Below are 27,789 nucleotides of genomic sequence, written 5' to 3'. Positions count from 1 at the left end.
ATGATCGCCGAAACTTTTTTTTTTTTTTTTTTAAATCAATCTTTTTATGAAGGGTCTGTAGCAGATCTTAGATCAGGTCAGAGCAGGTCTTAAATTACATGCTTTAACATGTCCCTTGGTGGAAATGAGAATATTCTCTCATACATCATTTATCAATACAGTGGTAGATTTGTTCTGTGACCCTGCTCCCAACTCAAATGATCTTTTTCTATTGAAATGAATGAAGATGCCCTTACGCTTCTCCAGCCTCATCGATGTTTGTTTTTACAAAGGAAAAAACTCTGTAATATTGTATTTAATTAAAAAAAAAAAACTGAATGTAAAGAAATAAAATGGTTGTGGATCAAATGTTTGCTGCAATCCAATTCATTGTGTTTATCCTTCTGGTTTGTCTGCCTAGGGGAATGGGAGGGAGTACAAAACTGAACAGTCATGGTGACACAAAACCTTTCTTTTTCTAAATTACAGTGAATCAGCAAGATGTAAGGAGGTGTGAATGTTCACCTTTTGATTGACCAGGCCAGGGTGACCGGTCCTTGGTTGAAATCATCTCATGGGCACCAGCACACATGTGACCCTTGTGAGGATAAGCAGTTCAGTAAATGAATGAATTATAGAGTGCTATTTTACTTGTTGAAAAACACATTTCACAGTTTTTTGCTGATTTTTTGGGGGCAGGCTACAACAGATCCATGTCAATTCCATTCATTTCAACGGGGGTACAGGATTTGCATGACTAGCATAGTCATGGAACAACTTAAACTCGTCATAAACAAGTGAATTTCTTGGAGTTTTCCGTGCATCTTCTTGCCATTACATAGTAAGTAAGTAAGGAAAGAAGTCTTGAATTTATTGCACATAAACATTGAACTGCTGTGACGATTTGTACACAATTAACACTTAAACAGTGAATATTGCTTTTTCCAGTCTTGCGGACGGCAGGTGTCTGTCATGAGCAAAGCCGTGAGGGGCGTGACCAGGCCATTGCTCTGGGCGGTAACCTCGGACACCTGTCAAACCTGTTTCGCATTCGGCACTCTAATTGACTAGGCATTTAGGTTTAGAATTTGGCACTGGCATTTGCTAGTTCGTCGCGCATGTTTCAATGCATTCTGGGATACTCTGCTACTGTGTGTAAGTTAGAGCAATCCTTAGTCACAGCGATTCTGTGCCCTTTAGTTTGACCACGTCTTGTCACTTGTCACATCGGGGCTCGTTTCATGCTTTTTGGATCCTGCCGAGACTAGCGCTTTTGTGCCTCTGCCTTGTTTTGGAATGCCTTTTGGTTTCAACCGTTTCTTGGAATAGTCACTTTGAATATTATGTCGTTGCCTGGAACTCCTGCATTTGGGTCCCTCCCTGTGCTGCTGGATCATGACAGTGTCTAGCTCCAGGGGCACAAATGGCACATTGAATAAGAGCTCCAGTTGAACTTCACGTTGTGATGAAACATATTTGTTGCCTACAGGAAAATTAATACATCATAACACCCCCCGAGTAAAATACATCCTTTGAGGTTAAAGTCCTTCCATAACATTAGTTAATTTGTTCTTAAGAGGAATATATACTGAGATGAGCTGACAATGCAGGAAAATATTTTGAGATAAGAGTGAATCATGTTTGCACATTGACTATCTTGGTCAACAAATTAGCTGCGACTTTTAAAATCATGACCGCAGACTCTCAGGCTGGGCGCTCTACAGTCTATAAGTGGCAAACTACTTGATATTATACAAAGGAAATCCTTTTGACGAGAGCTCTCTATTCAGCCGCATCCAAGCATTAATTGGCACTACAATACACACTGGGATTTACAGAAGGCTCCAAACATCCTCTCACAGTAGAACAGACAGGATGTTTGTGTGTTCCTATAGTGACGTTTTGCTTGTCTGTGGAAATCCAATTGAAGGCAGATCATTCATTTCATTTGACTGTCTTTACGTGCGCTAAATGTCATGATTCTCGAGCAACAGTCGTGATCCAAGATTTTATTCATGAAAGCTCATCGCACTCATTTGATTCTCACGGTTAACTTAAGAGCATAATTGGCAGTCATTTGTGAATGTTTTGGGGGAAACAAAGCAACATAAAATCAAGGAAATAAGAAAAAAAATGTCAAAATATCATTAAAAAAATCAACGTGCTTGCTAAAAATCTTCTTTGTGTGTATGGATTGATAATGATAATAATCATGGTAATCTGCAAAGGCTGGCTGAAAGCAACTGGATACTTATTTTTTTTTCATTCCCAAAAAAACTTTTAAACATGACATCGGCAATTATGCTGTTGCTAACAATATGTAATATCCTTAGCCAAATAGCACAGGTGCCCAAGTCACATCTGAATATTTCATGCAAACTATCTTAATTTTTTTCCAGCAACAGTCGTGATACCTTTTATTATGAAAGGTCATGACACTCGTTTGATTCAAAAATAGCCAACCCTGTAAACATTTGCTTGATCTATTTGGATTTTGTTTATCTCATGGATTTCCATGTTCTTTTTACAGTCAAGTACAGGGTATTGTTTTGGTTAATAATATTAGAGGCGGTTACTCCCATCTGCTGACAGGTTGGCAGGTGAATGTAAACACGGTGGATGGATTTCATCATGGAGCCAGTAAATGTGTTCTTCATCTTGGGGTGGAGGAGGCAAGTAAGGTGTTGTTTGGAAACCATTAGCGACACAATAGGCGAAGCACACAAGGACAAACAGCTACTTCCGGGTGGGAATGGAATAATATCTCAAGTACATTTGTTTATTAAAAAGAGAGAGGCACAAATAAACAAAGACTTCTGTATTTACAAGTTTAAAAATACCACATAGGCTTCTTCTCATGGTTGTACACACTTCGAGATACATGTGATTAAAATACACATTTCCCATTCTGCGTAAAAAAAAAAAGTGCTTAAGTTTGTATATTCTTTTGAATGTGCATACTTTAGTATTCAGCATCTTCAAGAGAGCATATTATAAAGCACATTTATGAATAGCATGGTAAATTTTATGAGCTGGCATTGATAAATCCATTGCAGTTTTCAGTCTTCTTTGCGATAGACTAACCCATCATTCTGGACAGCTCTTGTCGCTCTCTGAAAAGACACAATAAGAAATTTGATACAAGTTATACTTGTGTGACGTAAATACATTCAACACATCTATCATGACACTTTGAAAAATATATGAGAAATTTTAAGCAACAAAAAAAGATTTTCATTTTTATCCATTTTGATTGTTGGACAGGTTATAGGCCAGTGATTCCTAAACAGTGTGCCGGGGTACATTAGCCTGCCGTGAGCGCTCTTCAGGTGTGACGTGGTAAGTTATACAATTTTATGTAATTGCAAAAAAAAAAAAAAAAAAAAAAATATTTCCAAGAAATAATGTATCTTTATTCATCAGTGAGGCACAATGACAGACAGAACAAAAAAAATCCTCTTCTATTAGATGGCAGGAAGTACATACATTAATTAATCTATCCATTTTTGGTGACATTTACTTTTGTTGGTGTGCCGTGGGATTTTTCAATTGTGAAATATGTGCCTTGGCTCTATAAAGGTTGGAAATCACTGTTATAGGCCATGTTCATGGTGGAAAAATATTTTAAATTGTTTAATTTAGCCTCTTGATACAAGTTATTGTTGTGTGACGTAAATACATTAAACACATCTATCATGACACCTTGAAAAAAATGTGAGAAATTTTAAGCAATAAAAAAAGATTTTCATTTTTTTTCATTTTGATTGTTGGACAGGTTATAAAGCCATGTTCGTGGTGGATAAAGATTTTAAATTGTTTAATTTAGCCTCATATTTTTATACCACAAAAACCTGACATTGAAACGGGTGGCGTAATTATTTTTATTACCACTTATTCTTTTGGCCCTGTAATAAAGTAATAAAACAAATTCTGATTATATCTGACTCTTATAGGGAATAGTTCCTATCAACAGAAATGTCTCTTGTTCTTTGTTGTTGTTACTTTGTTGTTATTTGTTCTGAATCTCAGACCAGGGAAGCACCGACTGCCGGAAAAAAATTCCTTGTGTTTTTACAATACAATGGCCAATAAAGATGATTTTGATATTCTAATAGACTCAAGAGCTTGACTACAAATAACAGCTTTAGTACTTCATACTCACTCATTGGAATAGGAGGGGTTGATGATACGTTGCAGAGCTTCAAGGTGCTGAGCAACGCTGACTGTGGAAGAAGAATAACATAAATTCATCTGCCAACACTCGCTGACACAACGGTGTAATTAATGGAGCATTTTTCCTCACGTGATCCACCTCCCAGACCACCAGTCCGTCCTGTTCCAACTGAAGATCCACTTGATGTTCCTCTTCCTGTTCCACTTCCTGGTTTACTTTGTCCTGTGTTACTGTTGCTTGGCGCAAGCCCGAACCAGGAAAATACAGAACTAGACGACCCACTTGACCCAGGACCAGAGCTTTTAAGACTTGATGTTGATTTATTTGATCCAGTTGAGCTAAGACTTGAAGTGCCCAAACCAGTTGATCCTTGGCTGTTTAATCCTGACCCAGTTGAACCAAGACCAGAGGATCCTAACCCTGTTGAGCTTGGTTTGTTCAGTCCTGACCCAGTTGAGCCAAGGCCAGAAGAACCTAACACTGTTGAACCTGGTTTGTTTAATGCTGACCCAATTGAGCCAAGAGTTGAAGATCCCAAACCAGTTGATCCTAATCGATTTAATCTTGACCCAGTTGTCCCAAGGCTTGAAGAGCCCAACCCCGTTGACCCTGGTTTGGTTAATGCGGTCCCATTTGAGCCAAGACTTGAGGAGCCTAACATAGTTGAGCCTGGTTTATTTATTCCTGACCCAGCTGAGCCAAGACCAGAGGTACCTAAACCTGTTGAGCCTGGTTTATTTATTCCTGACCCAGTGGAGCCAAAACCATAGGAACCTGAAGCTGTTGAGACTGGTTTATTTATTCCTGACCCAGCTGCGCCAAGACCAGAGGAGCCCAACCCTGTTGAACCTGGTTTGTTTAATCCACTTGAGGAACCCAACAATGTTGAGCCTGGTTTGTTTAACCCAAGCCCAGTTGAGCCAGTACCAGAGGAACGTGACACTGGTGAGACTGGTTTGTTTAATCTTGACCCAACTGAACCAAGACTAGAGCCCAACCCCGTTGATCCGTATTTGTTTAATCCCGACCCAGTTGAACTTGGATTTGAGGAGCCCAACCCAGTTGACCCTAACCTATTTAATCCTGAGCCAGTTGAGCCAAGACTTGGATTTAATGCAGTTGACCCAGAATTTGAGGAGCCCAACGCAGTTGATCCTAACCTATTTAATCCTGACCCAGTTGAGCCAAGACTTGGATTTAATGCCGTTGACCCAAAATTTGAGGAACCTCCCCTCCCTAACTGTCCCATGCCAGTTCCTGGTAAACCACCAAGTCCAATCTGAAATAAAATGAAAGTAATGTAACATATGAAAAAAAAAATGTTATGAATACATACAGACACACATACACAAATATACCTTAGCAATGCAGGAAATGTTGAGCTGCCGAAGTTGCTCTGTGAGGTATTGTATGTCTTTATTTTTGTAATTGATGTCCTTTTCCAGGACTTCAATATCTCTGCTGAGCCTGCTTTTTTCCAAAAGAAGCCCCTCATAGTCCTTGTCGTATTTCATCTGAAGCTTCTCTAGGGTTTGTCTGTGCTCTATGATTAGACCAGAGCGGTTTTGACTGCATACACGGTAGTCATCAGACCGTCGCAGGTTCTCAGCCTTCAAGCGGCTGTTCTGAGACTGGATCTCAGACATCTTATCGCCTACATTATTCAGGTACCTCTGGAACCGGTCCTCCACCGCTCTAGACAAACTGGTGCAGTTGGTGCGGATCTGCTCCAAGTGCTCTCTCTGTTTCTCACAGGTGACCTGGAAGGCAATGTGCTCCGGGAAGAGAGATTCAATCTTCAGTAGAAAAGCTCTTGAGACATTGGAGAGACCACTCAGGGACTGAACAAAGTCTTCTTTGCTACTTTGTATGCAAAATTCAATCTCCTTTAGATGGAGGGTCTTCTCTCTTCTTAGACGGATGGCTTCCAGGTTAAAGTTGTCCCTGTCTTTGGTAATCTGGTCCATGTCCATTCTCATCTTCTGTATTGTTTGCGTAAAGTTGGATTCCACAAGTTCGAGTTTTGAAGTCACACGCTCCATCTGCAGGTTACAGTTACAACCTCCAATCTGAGACACTGTTGCCAATTCTTTAAATGAAGAGGATGACACATTTTAGCAAAACTTCAGAGAGTACATCAGGAGAAAAGTCGAGGATACATGTTACATAAAAAGTGATTTGGTGTTTCCACTAAAAAATTTTCTACTTACGAGGTCGTAGGCAGTTTTGTTGCAAACGCGCCTGGTTCCTGCACATCACCAGTTCAAGATTTGTCTCTTGCTGTAAAAAACAAACAAACAAATAAATAAATGAATAAAATTGTGAAAATAATTGACATTGAGTCACTATTAGCAATCTGCCCATGATATTCTTGACTGTGGTTAATGAAAATGTGACAGCCTGGTTTAGAATATGTAACAATACAAATATTACAAAAAAAGTCAATTTTGATTGAATGTAAATTGTATTTTCTGTGGATTACGTTCTGGCACTACATCCTTTTTTTTTTCTTTTTTTTTTTAATTCTACCCGGTAGCTGGACAAAATATTTAGGTATGTTGAGGTGCATTTCTACACCACTGGAAACAATACCCATAATACAATGCACATTATTAAATCGGCAATTTTCTGACAACAACAAAAAAAAAAAGAATCTAATCTGTAGAGGCAGATTTCTGCCTCCATGTTTTCATGAATATAGATTACAGAAATATATCAGTCAAATTGGTATTGTTCTTTTAACTTTTCTCCCCTAAATTTGCATTAGTGAAAAACATTTGCTCTTTAGTTCCTCACCAGTTTCTTGTCCAGGTCTTGAATAAACGTGACAGAGATGTTTGACAACCGTCGAATTCTCAACAGGTCCCAGTCGTTGCGGGTCTTCTCGGTCAGGGTGACGTTGAGTAGTGTTGTCAGGTTCCTCCTCTGCTGCCGGAGAGCGACATTCTCAATGGAGAGCCGACTGAAGCTCTCCTCCAAGTCTTGTATGCGTGTTGTTGAAGCGGAGTCCTGTGTTTTACCATAGACCAAGAAGAGAACCAGGCTCACTATGATGAGTGACTGAATCAGTGAGGAGAAGAAGAAGATGATCCTCAAGTAGTAGCCGCAGCTCTTGCTCTTTGACCGATACTGCATCTTCTTTTGGGCCTGTGGTCTGCCCTTGGACACCTGGGAGTAGCCGCTGCTATACATCACCGCTGGTGGACCAAAGAAAGTCAGAGAGAAAGAAGCACAAGTTCCGCCTACGCACTCTGGAATCCAGATAACATGAGGGCAGCTTGGAGGCTACGCTCACGTATTGTATGGCTGGTGCTCGTTTGTCTGACAAAGCCCAACACACTACAAAAGTGGACCAGACGTTTCCTTTGTATAGCGATGAAAACATAAGAATCGATCAGATTGTGGGTGAGGTGTAAACATGGGTAGGAATTTATAAACTGCTTTGGCCACACACTTCCCATGGTGGGAAGTTAGTTTTTCAGACCCCGCCCACCATCACTCTCAACCTACTCTACAGGGTGGCCCATCTTTCTGGGATGTCAAATGTGGCCTCTATGCAAACATGTGCAGTATGCATAGTGTTAAATCACAAAACAATGTCTATGGGCTTTTAATTTATCTGAATTAACCATACAGTATTTGTTGTGACTGACTAAAGATCTGGAGTCTGCAAACCAGCATTAAAGTTGACATTCCGCAAAAAACAGCCTCGGTTTCTCGTCTCTTCATAAAGCCATCCATCTCACTGTGCGAAACATGCCCTTATCCGTGTGCCAAAAACATTTTTATGGGATCATGAACAGTGTTTTCCGGTGCATACCCGCCAGGAGGACAATGGTTCAGGTTGTTCTCTATGGGAGGCTCTTTGATGCACTGAGTCTCAGTCCAACATGATGACGTGGGTAAGCTGCCCTCTGTCTCACAGGACGTGCACACACACACACACACATTCAAAATGAGAAGTACTGGCTTGACAGTAACAGTCATCACTTTTTTTTTCCTGCCAGGCATTGTTGATCCGCCAGGCCTCATCTTGACAGGAAGCACTAAGTCATAGAGATGTTGATGGCCAAAGGTTTCTAATGTCCTGGCTTGTAGATAGAAAGGCGCCAACAAACGCAGGATATTAGAGAAAATGCAAGACATAAACATAGGGACATTTGGGAGAAATTGAATTTGAAGTGGGTCATTTTTTATTCTCCTGTGAAAACATCGGGACGGGAAGATGTGCAGCGCAACATTCCTCCCTTTTTGAGATCTATTCAAGGATTGTTTGGCTGCACAGTGTAACTCACTTTGAAAGACGTAGTGTTTGTTCCAATGTGTATATTCCAGTATATGAGAGATCAGCAGGCTTTTTCCATTTGTTATATCAAAACCAAGACATTTAAACCATCAGTTAATTTGTAAGTTCTCAGTAATAACCAATAAAATAATTTTAGGTTTCAAGTTGGGGAGTGGGTTTGAACTGTTTATTTGTAAGTCATACGAGGTGCACAGTAACATCCAAATAATTATATGTAATTAATTAAAAGTGGACAGCACGGTTGACGACTGGTAAGCACATCTGCCTGATAGTTTTGAGGAACAAAACCTTAAAACCTTAAACCGACGACTCCCATTAATGTCTTGAAAACCCTTTAGACAAGTGTTATATAATATCGATAATTAGAATCCACTTACCAGGAATATTTCATGCTGTTGAGTTGCAAAACACATGCTGTAATCATATACTTATATGCCTAAATGTGTATTCAGTGTTTGTGCTTGCAATCTTTTTGTCGCCCCCCCCCCAACTAGATATTGCGTAATTCAAAAGATCCATTGTTCCATGATCTGAGCTACTTATCCTCACAAGGGGCACGGGAGTGCCGCAGCCTATCCCAGCTCTCTTTGGGCAGGAGGCGGGGTACCCCCTGAACTGGTTGCCAGCCAATCGCAGGGCGTATATAAAGTAACAACCATTCTCACTCACATTCACATTCATGTCCAATTAATGCATGTTTTTAGGATGTGGGAGGAAACCAGAATGCCCAGAAAACTCCCACGCAGGCACGGGTAGACCATGCAAACGCCACACAGGCGGGTACAGGATTTGAACCACGGTCCTCGGAACTGTGAGCCAGTCTACCACCATGCCATTTAATTCAAAATAATACAATTATATTGAGAACAAATCTGTATTTAGGACAGAACTGCTTGGCTCAAGTCGAATATATAGATTTGTTTGTTCTTCCACTAAGTCTTCTGAACCTAACTGTATACCAGAGAATGGTAATTACAGCCATGTACAACTAAGCAGTCATGACTGCACTGCCACTCAGTGGACAAGTCAGACAATTACAGTTGGACAACATCATAGGCGAGGGAAACGTAAACCAGAACCTTCTGGGTGAGGTAAGTTTTTGGGGAAGAGACTATTAGTAACAGAGAAAACAATAAATGTTATATACTATAATGATGTCAATGTTTTTTTTTATTTATTGTGGGCCATCATTTTTTTGCCCCAAAGAAATGTAGAAAATGCCTTTTCTCACAAATTGTTCCACTAACTGCAACGCGATTACGCTCACATAACTCTCCATAATGAATTTGAAAAGCAATGACGATAAACCTGCGTGTTGGGATCACATGGGGTTCCCTCCATTGGGTTTGGCTAATTGTTAACTTGCTCTGAAAGGTCTGGCTACTAATATCAAAGAAACATTCTGCATCATGTGACTGCCCTGGAGAAAGAGCTCTCTGTACCGAGCACGATAGGGAGAGGGAGCAGGACTGCAGGGGAAGTGATAAATACTTCCCATGCCTCTCTGTTGGCCCACAAATAAACAAAAGAGTGCTAAACAGTTTAATGTGCACTAATAGAGTGTGAAGATATTCTTAATCTGCTGTTTCAAAATAGATTCATAAATCACTCAGTTAAAATAAGACTCACCAAGATTTTAGGAAACTAAAACTTCAAACCATTGAATCATCTTTATTCTTGACCTCAGCATATAGTGGAAGGTGTTACTGACAACATTATCTAAAGCGGGGAAGACGTGCAAATTTTTAAAATGGAAAATATTTGAAATGAAAGAAAATTGGTACGTCTGTGTTTATTGTTTTTGTAGTGTGTGGTCCACTAGAGGTGACAAAACACGGGACAGCATACCCTACACATAATCTCCTCCTCTGACAATTGCAAGCTTCTTCCCCCAAACCATAAATCTGTTGCAGTAAAAAGGGCCGACATGTGAAAGGCATCATGGTGCCACATGGTATCCAAATTGCTGAAATTCCACCCCCACCCAACCAAAAAAAAAATGCAGTAAAAGAAATAGAAGCTGCTCAGCTAGCTTTTAGCTTATCTGGTCCATTATGGTTGCCCTTGTCATTTTATTGTGGTACAAAGACTCAAACGAGTTGCTTCCCTACATGTGGCCGGCAACAACAGAAGCTTTAGGTCACTTCCAAATTGGCTATCATTCTGTTTCTTATCACAATCACAAAGTACTGTATGTGGCTCAACCAAATGCTGTCACCCACATAAGGATTTGTGATTGTAGATATTGAGCACAAAAGCCAGTAAGTCATACAGTTTTTGTTTCCAGTGATGGCTGGACTCCCGTTTGTCTCCAATTCTGTTGAAAACCTTGGTGGACAGAATTTTTAGGCACAGTCGAGGTTCCAATTTAGTGGCTTCAGGATTTTGGCTTTTGCAGATGATGCAGTTCAACTGGCTCTGGCTGGAGCGTTCTCAACGGAATGTGAAATGGTTACGATGAAAAGCATGGTTCAGTAAAATAATAGAAGGTGGCACTTCAAAACACTGTTATTCAATCCTCGCATGGGTCAAATTTGTTTGTTGCAATAAGTTCCTGATTGTCGGTAGTTGTGCAAGGGATTAATAATTTGCTAATTTATCAGTTCACGATTGACCAAGTCATTAAGTAGGAAAGTGTCGTTGAATGTTAAGGCTCAGATACGTTGAACTTCAAATTGCAAGTACAATTAAGACATACAGCAGCAGAAGTCATATTTCAAAGAAATTTTCCCTCAATCGTATTTAAGTTTTTTATTATGTATTTTTGTTCACGCAATACCAAGAAGAACTGCTATGAATTAACAGTAGGTGGGGAAAAAAAGGATTTGTGCGTCAATGGTGTGATGTAACTCTTCTCAGAGTTGGCTTTAAAGACAAAATGTTGAATGGCCAATAGTTGATCCCCTCTTCTATCTCTGTCCTGGGCTCAGCAGATGTTTTCCCTTTGACCTGCACAAAAGGCTTCTGTTTTGGATTTTAGGCTCATCCATTCTTCAAAGGTCACAGGTCACTCTGGTCTCAGGGAGTAGCTGTCACGACAAGTCTAAAAAGTGACGGGCATTGGGGCGTAATGAAAACGGCGTCCGTTTGAGAAGGACGCACAGACGTCTCGTGATTACTTTAAGTAAAGACCGACTTTCCATATGTTGATGTGGTTAAGGCAATGCCGCTCACACCCTGAGATTGAATTACATGTGTGGATGCCTCAGGGAGAGAGCTGGCCTAACTTAAGACATCCAGTCATGTGGTGGGTGGGTGTGATCGCATTTGCTTGGGGGACGGGCTTCCATACGGCCCTTAAAGGTTAACTCAAATGTTAAGTGAATCAATAGCTGACTTGAGAAGGGCTTGGCCTGCCCTGAAATGCCACATGATGAGGTTAAACGTCAAACAATTTTGTAGCTTTGAGCCACCAGACCAGCCCACAAGAAACACGTGAACGCATACATTATATTTACATGGTATATAAAGGCAAACTTGTAAAGGGATGTCTGCGCAACTACTTTAACTAAGACAACAACCGTCTGTTGATCAGAAATTTAATGCAAAGAAAGAAGTATAAAAGACAAACTGCTTTACAGCTTAAAAAAAAAAGATTCAATGTGATATATTGTTATAATACAGAATACACTGCAACTGTCTGTGGTCGCAACATTTATGTCGACAAATATTTTGCTTCTTCAACAGGAGAAGCAAGTTGGTTCAAAGGTCATGTCACTGCTGCCTCCCCCGTGGTATCCATCACAGTCCCACTGGATGGGGGATGACAGACACAGAGAGCATTTCCTTGCTAAAAAGCTGTCCACATTTGATGACTTTGAAATGGTCAAAATATAGACCGTTTGTTCAGGTCTTTGTGTTTCAACTCAGTTGCCACAATATTAGCTAAAGGTTATGGTTGTAAAACTACAGTGGCATCTAAAATGTAACCTGGGCCAAACATTTTGGTTATTTAGTGTCCTTCCTGATTCCAAAATACTGTAGTAATCTCTACCTTTGACAGGGTTGCCACTGGGTCACCAACCTTCTGCGCCAATGTGCCTAAACTGTATAAAAATCGCCTAGCAACATCTGTTCATTTGGCTAAACCAGTCCTCGTTCCTTACAAGCCGATAAGGTTGTAACGATGCGGACTGAATCAAAGCTACCTTGTTATCAATCAGGACTAGGGCTGAATGATTTGGGAATATACAGTAATTCCCGGCCAACAGAGCGCACCTGGTTATAACTCTCACTGAGTACATTTGTAAAGAATATACCATTTGGTACATATATACGCCATAGCTGTGTAAAAGCCACAAGTGCCCACATTGAAACATGAGATATTTACAAAGAAAGACGGTACACAGAGAGTTTAATGCTAGCACCGCCGCGCTAACCCTAATGCCGCTGCACTAATAGGGCCGGTTAAAAATAAAAAAACATACCGGTAAAAATCACTGAGACATAGCAGTTACACGCTAGCGCAGCACTAACAGGGCCGGACCGGTAAAAGTCACTTCCTTGGCACATACATTCCACCGGTCTCACTCTTACCTTTTCCGCTCGAGTGCCCCCTTGCGGCCCGTTAGAAAAATGCACACATAGCCGCATCACTGCATAACTCGCAGGGTTGAAAGTGTGTGAAAAAAGTCGCAGTTTATAGGCCAGAAATTTCAGCACTCTTAATTGTGACGTTGCTTTTATTTTTTTTAAGCAAACATTGAGATTCAGCATTTCAAATTTAACTTCAGCATGATTCACTAAACACAAGCAATAACTTTCTTTCGGCTTGTCCCGTTATGGGTCACCACAGCGTGTCATCTCAGATGTACGCTCATATTTGTTTGGCACACTTTTTACGCTGGATGCCCTTCCTGATGCGACACCTTTTGGGGAGTGGAGGCCCCACTGAGAAACGAACTCATGACCAAACCAATGCTCTACCCATATATATATATATATATATATATATATATATATATATATATATATATATATAAAGTACTACCAACATTACATTGGATACAACCTACAAACAACTCTTTTCTGTTGGCCAGCACTAAATGTTATTATCAATTGATATGAATCACAAATTATTTCCCCATTGAAGTATAAAAGAAAAACCTTCCATCAATGATTTCACACCTTGTAAAAATGTAATGATGATCTTTCCAATAGCACTGGTGTCAGTCAAGTATAAAGATGAATTAAAAACTTTTCATCACTAAGGTGTGATGAGAATAGCATATTAAATGTTGATTAATGTTCCTATTGATTACAGTGCAGTATTATTATTAAGAAGCTCAAGGACTTTATCCAGGTCAAGGAAAAAGAAGAATAGCAAACTGCGACACTTATGCTATTTGTTAGCCCATCTATGCTGTTTTCTACTGTTTGTTAGCATTAAGCTAAGCAGGTGTTGTTTAAAATACAGATACAATTGTCTTTTTTTTATGTTAAACCACAAACTTCATCTGGGAGCAGCAATATATTGCCTGCAGCCTCTTTTCAGAATCACTATATGGCAAATTGCTGCTTGTTGTGATGCGAGATGAGTTCACTGTCACAATGCAGTGCTCATATCTCAATATTTTGCTCGCAAGTAAAAAACAAACAAACAAACAAACGGTTCAATCATTGCTCATACCCTGAAAAAAGTCAGTTCATCTGTACATGCCATTGTACTTGACAACCACTGTCATTGAGTTAAATTTTCTTACAAAACAAACTTGTACTGGTTTGTTTTGCTGTTTAGTGTTTTTGGCTACAAAACTACAGATTGGCATTTTCGTTCGCAGGCACTAAGTACCATACTGGCGCCTTCCGAGGACCCTTCATCCACTGACAAGCCATATTTTGCAAACCGCACACGAGAATAGACAACAAGGAGGCAAACAGTGGCCTAATTAAGGGGACTTTTATTCAAATTAACGCACACACACACTCACTCCTCCCCCCAACACACCCATCTGATGACCTATTAGCTGCACAAAGGCTAGGAGTCTAGGACAATGCTTCCCTGTGACACACACACTGTGGTCTCCAGGGGGTAAGCTTGGTTTTGCTTTAGGATTTCCATAAATGTGTCTGTGAAGGGCAGAATGACTTAAAATCCTTCATCGCACTGTGTAGATAAGACAAAAGGTTGCATATAGACTGTCTTCCAGGGTGCTTTCATATGTCCGTATCTGTGAGACTGTGAAAGCACCCCCAGCCCACCCCACACACACAAAGAGCATAACATTTACAAGAAGATTCATTACTTATCTCTTATCCGAGGTTGTTCTGGGTGCTGTCCTCCTTTTTATCTGCATTTGACCTCAGGCTTTTTACCGTGGCAAGGGTGCCAAAGTCTGTTTGACCTCTCACTGTGTGCTCCACTAAGCGCCTGAGAAATGAGCAATGACCATAAAATGTTAACCTTTTATTCGCAGCACAATATACATGAAAAGAGTGGAGGGTTTCGTGTTGGAAATTAAATACATTGTGCCTTATTAGAATTTTTTATTTAACTTTCATTTAAGCAGATGAGGCAATGGAGAACAGTTTCTCAAAGACAATGCCGACCTGATCGCTTACAACAGGTCAAAACAAGGAAATATATAACTTTAAAAAAAGTGTACAGTAATCCAACATAAAACATTACATGAAACATACACAGTAAAATGTGTTTACAAATAACCAGACAAAATCTTCCTCTCCAATCAATACAAGTGACTGACACTTGACATACGAGCTTTTCGAAATACGAGCTGCTGTTACAATTTTTTTTTTTTGCTTTGACTAGTGAGCGGAAACTTTAGATACAACCTGTGTACGGTGGCAGTGAACTTAATTCACTTCACCACAAGGAGTTTGGCATATAAACATGCATCCGTTTTCTTTGCCGCTTATAATCACAATGTTCTCCCTGTGCCTGCATGGGTTTTCTCCGGCCACTCCAGTTTCCTCCCACACCCCAAAACGTGCAACATTAATTGGACACTCTAAATTGCCCCGAGGTGTGATTGTGAGTGCGGCTGTTTGTCTCGATGTGCCCTGTGATTGGCTGGCAACCAGTCCAAGACGTGCCCTACCTACTACCCAATGACGGCTGGGACAGGCTCTAGCACTCCTGTGACCCTTGTGAGGATAAGCAGCTGAGAAAATGGATTGCTGGATACACTGTTTTTAAAACAGCTACATAGCCTTAGCCTTTATGTATGCTCCATTAATGCTAACAGATGCAAAATGTAACCCTTTTGGGAAGCTGAGGCAATATTTGAACACAAACAGTGATGGAACATATAGACAATATAACAATACACACACACACACACACACACACACACACACACACTAATATTACTACTGAGGAGTTGTGACACTTCTCTATGTACTGTATATCCAGTTGTCTGTATTATACCAGGAGCAGAATGATGGCCACTGAATTGAAGCAAAAAAAGTGAAGACAAAATTTGTTTCATTATTAAGATTTTGTGTCAGTTCTGTATATTTTTATGAAGTATGATACATTGTTTTCCTAGTGAAAATATGCACCACAGTTGTTTGTCAAAGGCTGGAACGGATTAATAGCATTTGCATTCATTTCAATGAGGAAAGACGATTTTAAATACGAGGGGTTTGTCTTACGACCACGGTCAGTGAACAAATTAAACTCATACGTCAAGGCACCACTGTACATTGGGAAAGTTCCCATCGTTGCCATTTGGTTAACCGCGAATAGCTTTCTGTGTGACAAAAGGCCAACATGCTTGTATTTGTAGCAGAGTGTAATCTGGTATTGTGTGGATGTGTGTGTGTGCTTGTGTGTTTTAAGGCCTTGGGGTCACCTCTTTGCATCTCAGCAGATATCCTCCACATTCTTGTTGTGTGTGTGCCCCACACTGCCCACTCTCTTTGCTCTTTGACTCCAATGGCCATATAAGGCAGCCAGCTCCATGGCAACCACAGGGTTTGAATAGTGTCAAATCCCTCAGAACAAGTATACACACACACCCCTCCCCCTCTGCACACACTCCACCTCCCTTCCCTATGCCTTTCGCCCTCTCCTGCTTGCTTCTCTCTCTCTCTCTCTCTAGCACTCAAAAACACTGAGGTGGGGGGAGGAATATATAGCGAGAGGAAGACGTAGAGCCTAATTCAAATGGTCTGTAGCTCTGGATTTTCTCTTGAATGCGATGTGTAGACGCCTGGGAAGCGAAAGAGTAAGCACACTCCTGCTTTCCACCCCCACCTCTTCTTGCCACAGGGGAAGGCGCACGCACACACAGACACACACACACATGAAAAGCAGCGGCTAGGCCGCACATCATTAGTTCTTGGTGGCCAAGCACCAACAAAAGGCTTGCAAAGGAGAAGCTCGGAGCACAGCTAAGGCTTCTGGGAAGGAGCGAGGAAAGGACGACACTTCCTCGTCTTGAACCCACACCGCCCTGTGTGCGCGTGTGTGTGAGGGGGTGAGCGCAATTTGGAGGTCAACTTGACAGCGCACACATTTTTTTCCTTTTTGGTGGAGCCTTGAAGAGAAGCCTACGGCCACATGAGCAAATGACGTGGAATAGCTTCACTTTGTGGGTCACGATGGTACCGCTGAGAGGATTACAGCAGAGTAGGAAAGCCGCACTCGCTCTCGGGATGGAGGACGCGAAGATCTAGCGGCAGAGGATTTAGAGATACGGATATATTCATGCTCAATCGGAGGTAAGCATCGAAAGATTTATATTCAGTGGGAGGGAATTAAGTGTTAAAGCCCGCACGGGCTTGCGCTCGCGTTCGTTTCCCATTTCAGTCATTAGCTAAACACTGGGCTGTGGATGTGTGTCTCTGCGGTTCATTTTTTTTTCACCTCAGGTCATTTACAAGAGCTTTCTCATCTCTCCACAGTCGCGAAAAACGACTGACTGTTGACAAGTGAGGACCACCTTCGGTCGGCTTGGCTCGAGTCCGGATTCGACGGCGACAACAACAAAACCAGACTGCGGGGTGGGACACGAAGAAAAGACAAATTGACATTTACATGCATTGCAAAGCTTTAAAAAAAAGTTACAGCACTCCGACTGTTTCCAGGTCATAGTGCAGTAGGAGGAGACTGCGCTTGTTTTTTCCTACTAAACACCCTCCCTCTTTTTTAACCCTCTATCATTACCATCTGCCTTCTATAAACATCTGGACATTTTATAGGCTTTTTTATTATTACTTTTTTTTTTTAACTAAAAGAAGCGGTCTGCTTATATTCATGTTACCTTGACGAATCTCGGCTGCCAGACTGTGGCGTGCTCTTCTTCGGTGGTTCGGTAACCAAGCGATGGCCATGGTGAGTGGGGGGTGGGGAGATCCCAATGGCGGCACCAACGGCCTCGGGGAAAAGGGCTACCTGAAGCGGGAGGATGAGGACGGCTCCCCACAAGCGGGGGGCAGCGACATGGAGGCCGGGGAGGACGACAAGGCCTGCGTGTTGGACTGTGTGGTGTGCGGGGACAAGTCGAGTGGGAAACATTACGGCGTGTTCACCTGCGAGGGATGTAAAAGCTTCTTCAAGAGAAGCGTTCGACGTAACCTCAGCTACACGTGCAGGTGAGTGGGGCACGATGGGAAATGTGTGCTGGTGTGCCAACCCGCCGACATGTTTGTAGTTCTGTCACTAGGTGAGTTAACCACGTCACATAGGTAAGCATAATTTCAGATACACAATCATACAGAGTAATTAATTGATCATGATATATAGAGTATATTTAGTGTAGGTGACGTAAACGTTTCCAAACATTTTACACCAATTACTAGCAAAAAAATATTTGTAACTTTTGATTATTTTGTTACTTCGCCACCTTTAATATGTCAGAAAATTAATACAACCAATCTTTTTCACCCTATTCTGATTAGCTGAAAACCACGATTGACCCCCATTTTCAATCACGTGATTGGATCGGGTGATCCCAAATACAGTAAATATTGTTATGAAGAATGCACATTTGTTTGTTGACCCACTTTTGGCTCCCCTCCAACCAGTTGACAATCACTGTTGTACACTTTCGGGATTTGACCTTGAATGGCAATGTAAATTTATTAAAACCAAAAAAACCCAAAACAAAGCAGACATTGCAACTTTGAATCGTTGATTGTTAAGCAATAATGACTCTTCCATTGCTGGTTATCTTCTGTTTTTAATTACCCAGTCAGCAAAGCAAGGACATAAAAATGTGGCAATGCCACTTTCTACCAACAAAAACTAACCTTAGCTAACCCCTTAAATACATCAATCTTCAAACAACAGAGATGTCTTACTTCCTTGACATCAAGAGCCTCTTACCTCAGGGTTTATCCGCAAAATCTTGGAAGACCCCTTATATTTTCTTAAATTGATGCAAATTCTGCACACAATCTGTAGGGATTACATCATGACGCCAGGAGAAAAGCATTTTTTTCCACACATACATCATCTGCAGCAGTTCAGAATCAATGTTTTTTTAAAAACATGACAAAAACATTCAGTTATTTAAGTAAACTATATCACCAGATATGTTTACTAAATAAATGTATGTGTTAATGTGTTCAGATAACTGCATATGTGTTGTGCTGAAACAAGTTTTGCTCTGACAAACCAATGAGGTTTTGGAAAAAATGTTAATCCTAAAATGTTAGTCTATGTAATTGTTAGCTGGGGTTTGTGTGGCAATGTTGTTTTAACAGCTAATTCTATGATGTTAACTGTCAGTGAAACCAAAATAACACAAGATAGAATCAGAGCACTTTCACTTTATAGATTGTAACACTGACATCTTCTAATTTATTTTTCCAATCATCATTGATTTTTATAAAAGGATTTTTTAAAAAGTACTATGTGGACTATGTGACAGAAGAGTCTCCGCTAGGATGAAGCGCAAAGTTTATGAAACAGTGGTGAGGCCGGCCGGATTAGAGACGGTGGCACTGCAGAAACAACAGGAAGCAGAACCTGAGGTAGCAGAAATGAAGATCCTGAGGTTCTCGGTTGGTGTGAGCAGGTTGGATAGGATTAGAAATGAGCTGAACAGAGGGACAGCCACAGTTGGATGTTTTGGAGACAAGATTCGAGAAAGCAGACTGAGATGGTTTGGACATGTTCACAGGCGAAGAGAGTGAGTATGTTGGTAGAAGGGTGCTGAGGATGGAGCTGCCAGGCAAAAGAGCGAGAGGAAGACTGAAGAAAAGGTTGATGGATTTGGTGAGGGAAGACAAGAGGACAGTAGGTGTTAAAGAAGATGCACGAGATAGGCTTGGATGGAAAAAGATGACAGGCTGTGGTGACCCCTAACAGGATGAGCCAAAAGGAAAATAAGACTATGTGGGCTATTATTAATCAGTACATGACGTCCCAGGAGCCCGAGCCAATGATTATTTCTTTGTTTTTCAGGTCTAATCGAGAGTGTCAGATTGACCAGCACCACCGCAACCAATGCCAGTACTGTCGCCTCAAGAAGTGTTTCCGAGTGGGAATGCGCAAAGAAGGTAACTGCGATCACTTGAGTTCTTTATGTAAAACATTTGTATGCCACTTAAACCCTAGGACTGAGCCTTGCATCTCTTGAAACAATCCTTTATAAACATTTTTAAGATACATTTCTTGTCTGTCTGGGCCCCGTAGTAGTTGATTTAACTTCGTATACATGTCAGGTCCGTGGCGTGTTTTAGCAGCCTTAATCTAGCTTGTGTCGTGGTGACAGAGATAAATGCTTTGCTAAGATACTCAATTCCCTGAGCACTAAGCCTGTGGTTGACGCTGGACCAACCCTTTAAGCACAATCCAATACGGAAATTCACTTAATGTGGTGATGCTCAAGTTACCCGTCGAAGGTGTTGCTTGTCGTGGAAGCAGTTAAAATGTATTGGCACAGATGCCAGACTTTGGTGTGGGCAGCATGAGTTCAATTCCCACTCAGTAATGGTGTCGATATTTGACCTGCGACTGACTGGCAACCGGTTCAGGGTGTACTCCGCCTTTCTCCCAAAGTCGAGGCTATTTTATACTCCTGCATTTGCACGGCCGACAACGCCTGCTTTGCATCACGTGGTTTTCACATTGCCCCATGCAGCACCTCTGCATAGCTTGCTGCACGCACGTCAGAAAATGTTTCTGTGTAGGGTAAGCCGCGGAGCTCATCTCTCACCGTTGGCCCGTTTTAGTCACGTGCTGTGATGACGTACACACCGCCCCTCCCGGCTCAACATAACCTTCTTGATCAATTTTGCAGCGTAATTAAATGTATTGTCTGGTCATTTAGGTTCATTTGTTCAAGCAGACACGCTTCCATGGTCGCCGTGGTTGTTGCTTTGTTCCTTGTTACGGAAAGGGAAATAAAAATGGGAAAAAGAAATGAACAATATGAGCTGAGGAAACCCCACAGTGTGGCGTCCTAGCCAATACTAGCCATAGCGACACATCCAACTTGGAGAAAAACTGCTGTACTATTTCAAAAAAATGTGACAGAAGAAATTACATGATACATTATGAGACAAGTACATTTTTTGTTTTATGATAGAACCCCCCCCCAACCCTCCAAGTATGAGTACATATGTAAAGGATTGGCACTAATTCTAATGCTGGTCTCATTGCATCCCTACTGTACACACTGCATTTATTTAGTGTATGATTTGAACCAATTAAATTTTCTTTCCAATCAAGTTTAAAATTAATCTCTTACCAATTTTTTCCTGTTGTTAATATCAATGTTTGTACAAATTCAAATATGAGCAATACATGTAACAGCAAAACCTGATCATGAAAATTAGGTGCTCCTTGCAGACACTGTCGGACCACTGGACAAGATTATAAAGTACTTTTAGTAACATTACTGTTCGTGGAGTATGATTTGGCATTGCTAAGAGTTTCTCTTTTGTATTATAAGGAGTACCTCTTGCTGTTGCAAAAATACATTCTTAAATATTTTGTTTCAAGTAAATTAATTTTAGTTGAGCTTGATTTAAATCTTTTTTTTTTGTGGGGAAGAGGGTGATTTAAAGTCAGATGTGGCAGGACTGGACTGTACCTGACATGTCTGTGTTGTTTACCTCGCATAGAACATAAACAGAACATAAAGCATGTTAATGAGACACATTATTGCTCCCTGTGGAGGAATTTTCTTTGCCCGGGTGCACTTTAGGGGAGGTCGGAGGTCAGGGTCGGCCACAGAGCGGCATTCCTGAGGATAATAGGGATTCCCCGTGTTGCTTTGTGGACAGCTGTTACCATGGTCACAGTGCAAGCGTCGTATCATTCTCTTGATAACCTTTTATCCAGCAGTGATGAGAAGACGAATACTCTCATTGAGGAGGTCTAATTTGCATGCCTTTAATCGTGAAGAAAAGACGGTTAATCGGCTCAATCCCGTCTGCCTGTAATCTGACATACAGCGCTGGTTGAACCCAGTTTTAACTTTTCCCCCCTTTTCGTTTCCTTTCCCAAATCCCCTCCTTCACCCGCCCCTTCATCTTTATCTGCCCCACTCTCTTATCCGCCAACCCACCTACCCTGTTGTATCCCTCCCCCTTGGTCCCCCAACCAAACTACAGCAGTTCAACGCGGTCGCATCCCACCGCAGCCTAGTCTCAGCCCAAGCCTCACGCCTATAGGGGGCGCCAGCGGCCTGGGAGGCGGTGAATTCTACAACAACAACAACAATGGAGGAAATGGCGGTCAGCCGGTTTCTGAGCTTATCTCGCAGCTGCTGAGAGCTGAGCCGTACCCCAACAGCCGCTACGGGCACCAGTACAACCAGCAGGCCGGTCCTGATAATTCCATGGGCATCGATAACATCTGCGAGCTGGCCGCTCGGCTACTCTTCAGCACGGTGGAATGGGCCAGAAATATCCCTTATTTTCCTGAGCTGCCAGTGTCAGATCAGGTTGGTACAATTTATTTCACAACATCTATTTTTACTGCAATTGAAAATATAATACCAGTGATTCCGACTCAGTCTGTTCTCCACTAACCTGTGGTTGCAGGCAGAACAATTATCTACCTGTTGCATTTCATACAGCATAACAACAACTTTTTGTACAAGTTGCTGTTGAAATAATAATAATAATAACAATAATGCATTACACTTATCGTGCTTTCTTGCCACTCAAAGACACTTTATAATTTCACACAATATTCACTCAATCTTCAATCACACCCGTTGGTGGTGAGCTGCTCTGAGGGATTCTGATTGAAGCGGGCGGGGCTGCCTTTCTCCGCCTACAGCGACACCGACCAACACCAGACATCCATTCATTCATCGTCTTGTTCAGGGAAGCAGTGATGACACGCTCAGGGATACAAACCGGTGACCCTTTAGTTACATGGCATACTCTTAACAGAGCGTAATCTACATCACGGCTAATATAGTTTTTATATGCAGTATACAGTAATCATGTATGAGAGACCACAAGTTTTAAGAATTACAGATTACAATTACTATCTTAATGCTAACAATGCAAAACTCCATCAATGTGCTAATGAATAGTAATGGTGTTGTAAACCTTTAAGCAACTGATATTTGAACACAAATGGTATATCAACACATGTAGCAAAACAATATAACCATACAGGCACATTTTTGTTTATCTTCTGTGTAAAAAAAAAAAAAAAAAATGAGTGTTACTTACATTTGTGAAAGTCTGTCTTCATAATTGTAATATACTGCCCTCCGTAGCCACATCGCTCACACACAGAGAAGTCGCAATAAAGTAAATATTTTTTTGTGAGGATCAGCGGCACAGATTATGATTTGATGGATACTATTACTGTATGTGTGGTGGCAAGGTGGACAACTGGCTACCACATCTCTTTGCCAAGGCTGAGGACCTGGTTTCAAATCCACCCTCCCCTGTGCAAAGTTTGCATGTTCCTGCCTGTGTGGGTTTTCGCCGGGTACTCCGGTGTCCTCCCAAGTCCCAAAATTATGCATGTGGTCCAGCAAGGTTGTGACCCAAGTGAGGTTAAGTGGTATGGAAAATACATGGATGGATTCTAAATGTTTTAGAACTAAAAGTGACCAAATATTTTAGAGTGCTATTTTCTGTGTTGAAAAAAAAAAAACCTTTTTTTGGGGTGTCGGTGAATGATTTGAGTTTTATATATATATTTTTTTTGTTACGGAACAAATTGAACTGATATCAGAAGACATCACTGTATATTTTAGACCTTAGTTTGGTCGTGAGCTTTGAGATTTTACAATATATGCCAGGATTTAGACATCTTTGGGAAACACCATATTGCATATTGCAAATTAATAGGAACTGGAATACAGCACTTTATTTGGCCTTGTTTGATTGAAGAAACACTCATCAATAAACAGTTCTTCACAATGGACCATATTATGAATATTTCCTTCCTTATTCCTCGACGCCCCTTCCCTTACACAAGCTGTAAAAAAAAAAAAAAAAAAAAAAAAAGACACAGTAAAAGTTTACTGATTTACCATACTAACATCATCCCAGGTGGCTCTGCTGAGGCTGAGCTGGAGCGAATTATTCATCCTCAACGCAGCCCAGTCGGCCTTGCCACTCCACATGGCGCCCTTGTTGGCCGCGGCGGGCTTCCATTCGTCACCCATGTCAGCAGAGCGTGTGGTGTCCTTCATGGACCAAGTGAGGGTGTTCCAGGACCAGGTTGACAAGCTGACCCGACTGCAGGTGGACTCCGCTGAGTACAGCTGTCTCAAGGCCATCGCACTGTTCTCACCAGGTGACCGCCCTTCTTCATTCATTTTCATTACATATTAGAATGTGACACCCACCACAATTAACGAAGAACCTCTGCCACCTACTGGATGTTCATAGTCAGGTCAAGTAACCCTGGGAGGTTTATTACTTACACCTAGTCACACTTCTTCTTTTCCTTTTGGCTTGTCCCGTTAGGGGTCGCCACAGCGTGTCATCTTTTTCCATCTAAGCCCATCTTGTGCATCCTCCTCTCTATCACCCACTGTCCTCATGTCCTCCCTCACAACATCAATCAACCTTTTCTTGTTAATATAATTTAAGGTCCAGTGCTACTGATTCTGTGAGCCCTATGCAGATTAGATTGACGTGAATACACAAAAGATGAAATCAGATTTAAAAAAAAAAAAAAAAAAACATCCTGGAAATAGAGAAGAGAAACACTACAAAAGGAAGTGACTGTTCTGAATTCATTAATATAATTTCATGGAACAAATATCAGAATTGAAGTTATAAATCACTTTTGGTCAGTGTTTTAGGACAGTTGGACCAAAGTTTTTTTTTTTTTTTTTTCCATAAATTGGTACTATTGGTCAGTCCCCATGTGGGCGTGTTATTTTTTACAAATTATTAACAACTGATGCGTTCATGGATGGATGGATGGATGTTATCTCTTTACTCCAGCTGACACCTTGACTGTCTGGCAAGTCTCCTAACGTCACCTCCGCTTTGCCGTATGGCTTTTGTATCTTCTCAATATCATAAGTGGATAACCGTTTTTTTTTTTTTTTTTTTTTTGAGACGATAACGAATGCAAATAGGATCAGTTCATTGAGGCACGACGGCAAGTGTGTGTGCGCAGATTAATCTCTGCAATTTAGATAAAACCAAGTCTGCTCATTGTTTTTTGTAATGCATCACTCTTAACCTTTAAAAGAAAGTTTCGGCTGTATGTACCCACATTCATTGGCCCACCATTGGTAATCTATTGTTCCCAACATTGATTAAAGTCAAACCCTCCGCAGTCCGTCACAACTCTTGTATGTAACAAGCCCGCCAGCATTAATTAAGTACCTCCTCCATCTCTCTTTCTCTCTCTGCCTAGATGCCTGTGGCCTGACAGACGCAGTCCACGTGGAATCCCTGCAAGAGAAGGCTCAAGTGGCTCTGACCGAGTACGAAAGGATGCAGTACCCGAGTCAACCTCAGCGCTTCGGCCGCTTACTCCTGCGCCTCCCTGCTCTCCGCGCCGTACCCGCCAGCCTCATCTCCCAGCTCTTTTTCATGCGCCTGGTGGGGAAGACCCCTATTGAGACGCTCATCCGTGACATGCAGCTCTCTGGAAGCTCCATCAGCTGGCCTTATGTGCCTATGTGATAAGATTTATTTTTATTTTGTTGGCAGTGCTGAGAACATGAAAATGCGGCACTGTTGATACAGTTAAGAACAATAAGGATGGTAGTGATGAAGAGAGCACATGGTCCTCTGCGTGGGTTTTGTCGTTGGAAGACTTGGAAATAATTTTGGGGGGGGGGGGGGGTAAATTGAAACGGCTCAAGGCTCACAAAATGAAGAAAAACCAAGGAAAATTAACCAAAGTTAATCCTCGGATTGATGCACAAAAACAGAGTAGACCACTTTTATAGACTCTTGTGACTGCTTGAACGTCATATGGGCTCGTGGTTGCTATATTTGCTAGCAGTTACAAGAGACTAATACCTCATCAGACATCAGAATGCGTTCATCTGATATTAAAAAAAGGTAACATAAAAAAAAAACCTAAATGTTCCTCACCACAAACCGCCTTCTTTTTGACAACACCCTTGTTATTGGGTATAAATTTAGGACTTGTACAAGTATCACAAACATTCATCTTTTGTTGCTTCTTTTCCAGAATACAGTGGTGTCGTGAGATATGAGTTATTGTAAGGACATTTTTTTCCTGCTTTGTTTTGTGAGCGCAGGCTTGGGATATACAGTGGCAGTCAGTCAACTGACTTCACAATAAGCAAAACTTTGGTAAATTGTTAAGCTTTAAAAAAAAAAAAATGGCTTCAAGCTGTTTATTGCCTTTCCCATTTGAAGACTTCATGCAAACACTAAATAACATCTATGTTGTAGTGTTGTAACCCTTTAAGCAATGGATTGAAGAGAAATAGTGCAGCAAGTAGACAATATGAGCATACTCAGTCATGTATTCTTCCTCCTCTGTGAAGAATGACAAAAGTGACGTACTGATAATGTGAAGACTTGAGATGTCTCAATGAACAGTATATCTTATACTGCCCCCTATGTGCTCTTTCAGGCACAATGGCTATTTAACTTTAATTCTTTTTAATCATGTCATTACTGTGTAGTTTTATAATAGTACTATATTATGGAGTGCTATTCCTCATTATGATACACATTACAAGACCTGTTATTTTTGGTAAGGCTGGTATATATTAATGTCATTTCCATTCTGTGATGATTTGCGGTACGAGTATTTTGTGTTAAGAGCGTGGCCGCGGAATGAAGGAACCTAATATCTGAAGGCACCACTGTATTTCGAAATGTACATTCACAGCTCTTTTCTGGGAAAAAAATCAATTTTACCAATTAGCTTAGTGAGTCTCATTTATGTTTTTATAAGAAACACTAAAGCTTACGTCAAAGATGTGTTGGGCGGCTCTGTAAATATATCGAGGCTAACTTTGATTTCCCTTTTGCATGTTCAAATGTTTTTTTTAATCCTTTCGTGTAATTCATTTCAACATCGAAGCTTTCTCTGTTAGCTCCTCAATGTGTTTCTATGTGTCGACATGAAATACCTCTCTAAAGACCCACATGTTATTGCTAAGGACTTGAGTGCTGTTGTACTTTGTATAAATGACGTGAGGCGACATGATGATTAGAAACTGCACAAGAAGAATTTTTGAATACCAAAATTTGACACGTGGGCAAAAGAAGGCCCCTGATTCACCACCAGGACTTACCTCACGCTCGTAGTCTAAGACGGTTTGTTGTTTTATAGAATCACAAATATTTTAGAACAGAGAACACGAATCAATCGTAAGCCTTTGCCTCTTGCTTTGACCCCAAAAGAGATCTGGAGGAGGTTCTTTTTGTCAAAGTCCTAAATCCATGTCATTCACCAAGGTTAGTACCACATTACACTACTCTTAATGGTTTCTTACTTTTGTGTTCCTGAGTTCTTACGCTTGAGTTTTACGTGAATGGCAAGCATTTTAAAAGAATCAAAAGATGGCATGTGTGTCTTTTGTTATGTATGTTTGTTTTTTCCAAACTTGCTGAAAAAAAGTGTTGTAATTACAGCTGTATGAAGAATGCCAAATAAACTACAACATGCACCAAAGATGTCTAATTTTATGTACAGTACATGCTGCAGAGGGCCTCAATTCAATTCCATACAATTAACGACTTGTTTTTTTATGTTAAATATCCACACATGCCCATGTTCAAATGCTTACTTTTTGTGATGTGAAAATAAAACCAAGATAAATAATTTAAAAACTTTTTCCACCAAAATTAACACGTTCAACTCAAGTGAATTTCCCGAGATGTCTCGGGTAGAAAGCTTAAAAAAAAAAAAGACAGAAAAAGCATACTAGAACATCTAAAATTGATATTTGCTTAACTGTAGTAACTTTCAAATGGTGACAGGTGT

At 41.0% G+C, this 27,789-nt stretch overlaps 2 protein-coding genes and 1 long non-coding RNA gene across 7 annotated transcripts; 2 read left to right on the top strand and 1 right to left on the bottom strand.

Moving 5' to 3' along the window:
* The first annotated feature begins 1,053 nt into the window (after nucleotides 1-1,053).
* On the top strand, nucleotides 1,054-4,135 carry LOC133511484 (uncharacterized). Its single transcript, XR_009797921.1, has 3 exons — nucleotides 1,054-1,134; nucleotides 2,572-2,655; nucleotides 3,244-4,135. It is a non-coding gene; the product is annotated as an uncharacterized LOC133511484 (long non-coding RNA).
* plvapa (plasmalemma vesicle associated protein a) lies at nucleotides 2,738-17,827 on the bottom strand. 4 transcript variants are annotated; one of them, XM_061840442.1, is made up of 8 exons: nucleotides 17,687-17,827; nucleotides 14,705-14,829; nucleotides 6,950-7,162; nucleotides 6,364-6,433; nucleotides 5,512-6,242; nucleotides 4,283-5,432; nucleotides 4,142-4,202; nucleotides 2,738-3,092 (listed from the first exon to the last, which is right to left on the bottom strand). In XM_061840442.1, the coding sequence occupies exons 4-8, from the start codon at nucleotides 6,407-6,409 to the stop codon at nucleotides 3,059-3,061; spliced, it is 2,022 nt and encodes a 673-aa protein (XP_061696426.1). In that variant the 5' UTR covers nucleotides 6,410-6,433; nucleotides 6,950-7,162; nucleotides 14,705-14,829; nucleotides 17,687-17,827; the 3' UTR covers nucleotides 2,738-3,058. The 4 variants fall into 4 exon arrangements, with proteins under 4 accessions (XP_061696426.1, XP_061696428.1, XP_061696427.1 ...); XM_061840444.1 differs by lacking the exon at nucleotides 17,687-17,827 and adding an exon at nucleotides 17,290-17,419; XM_061840443.1 differs by lacking the exons at nucleotides 14,705-14,829; nucleotides 17,687-17,827 and adding an exon at nucleotides 7,974-8,951.
* Nucleotides 17,749-27,717, top strand: nr2f6a (nuclear receptor subfamily 2, group F, member 6a). 2 transcript variants are annotated; one of them, XM_061840446.1, is made up of 5 exons: nucleotides 17,749-18,017; nucleotides 19,834-19,928; nucleotides 21,993-22,321; nucleotides 23,901-24,147; nucleotides 25,228-27,717. In XM_061840446.1, exons 1-5 carry the CDS (start codon nucleotides 17,749-17,751, stop codon nucleotides 25,497-25,499), a joined length of 1,212 nt encoding a protein of 403 aa, XP_061696430.1. In that variant the 3' UTR covers nucleotides 25,500-27,717. The 2 variants fall into 2 exon arrangements, with proteins under 2 accessions (XP_061696430.1, XP_061696429.1); XM_061840445.1 differs by having other exon boundaries at nucleotides 21,990-22,321.
* The last annotated feature ends 72 nt before the right edge of the window (nucleotides 27,718-27,789 follow it).

Source organism: Syngnathoides biaculeatus, chromosome 13 (assembly GCF_019802595.1).
Source record: "Syngnathoides biaculeatus isolate LvHL_M chromosome 13, ASM1980259v1, whole genome shotgun sequence".
Taxonomy (NCBI): Eukaryota; Metazoa; Chordata; class Actinopteri; order Syngnathiformes; family Syngnathidae; genus Syngnathoides; species Syngnathoides biaculeatus.
The sequence above is the reverse complement of the archived record's forward strand: the minus strand, read 5'-3'. Positions and strand labels throughout refer to the sequence as shown.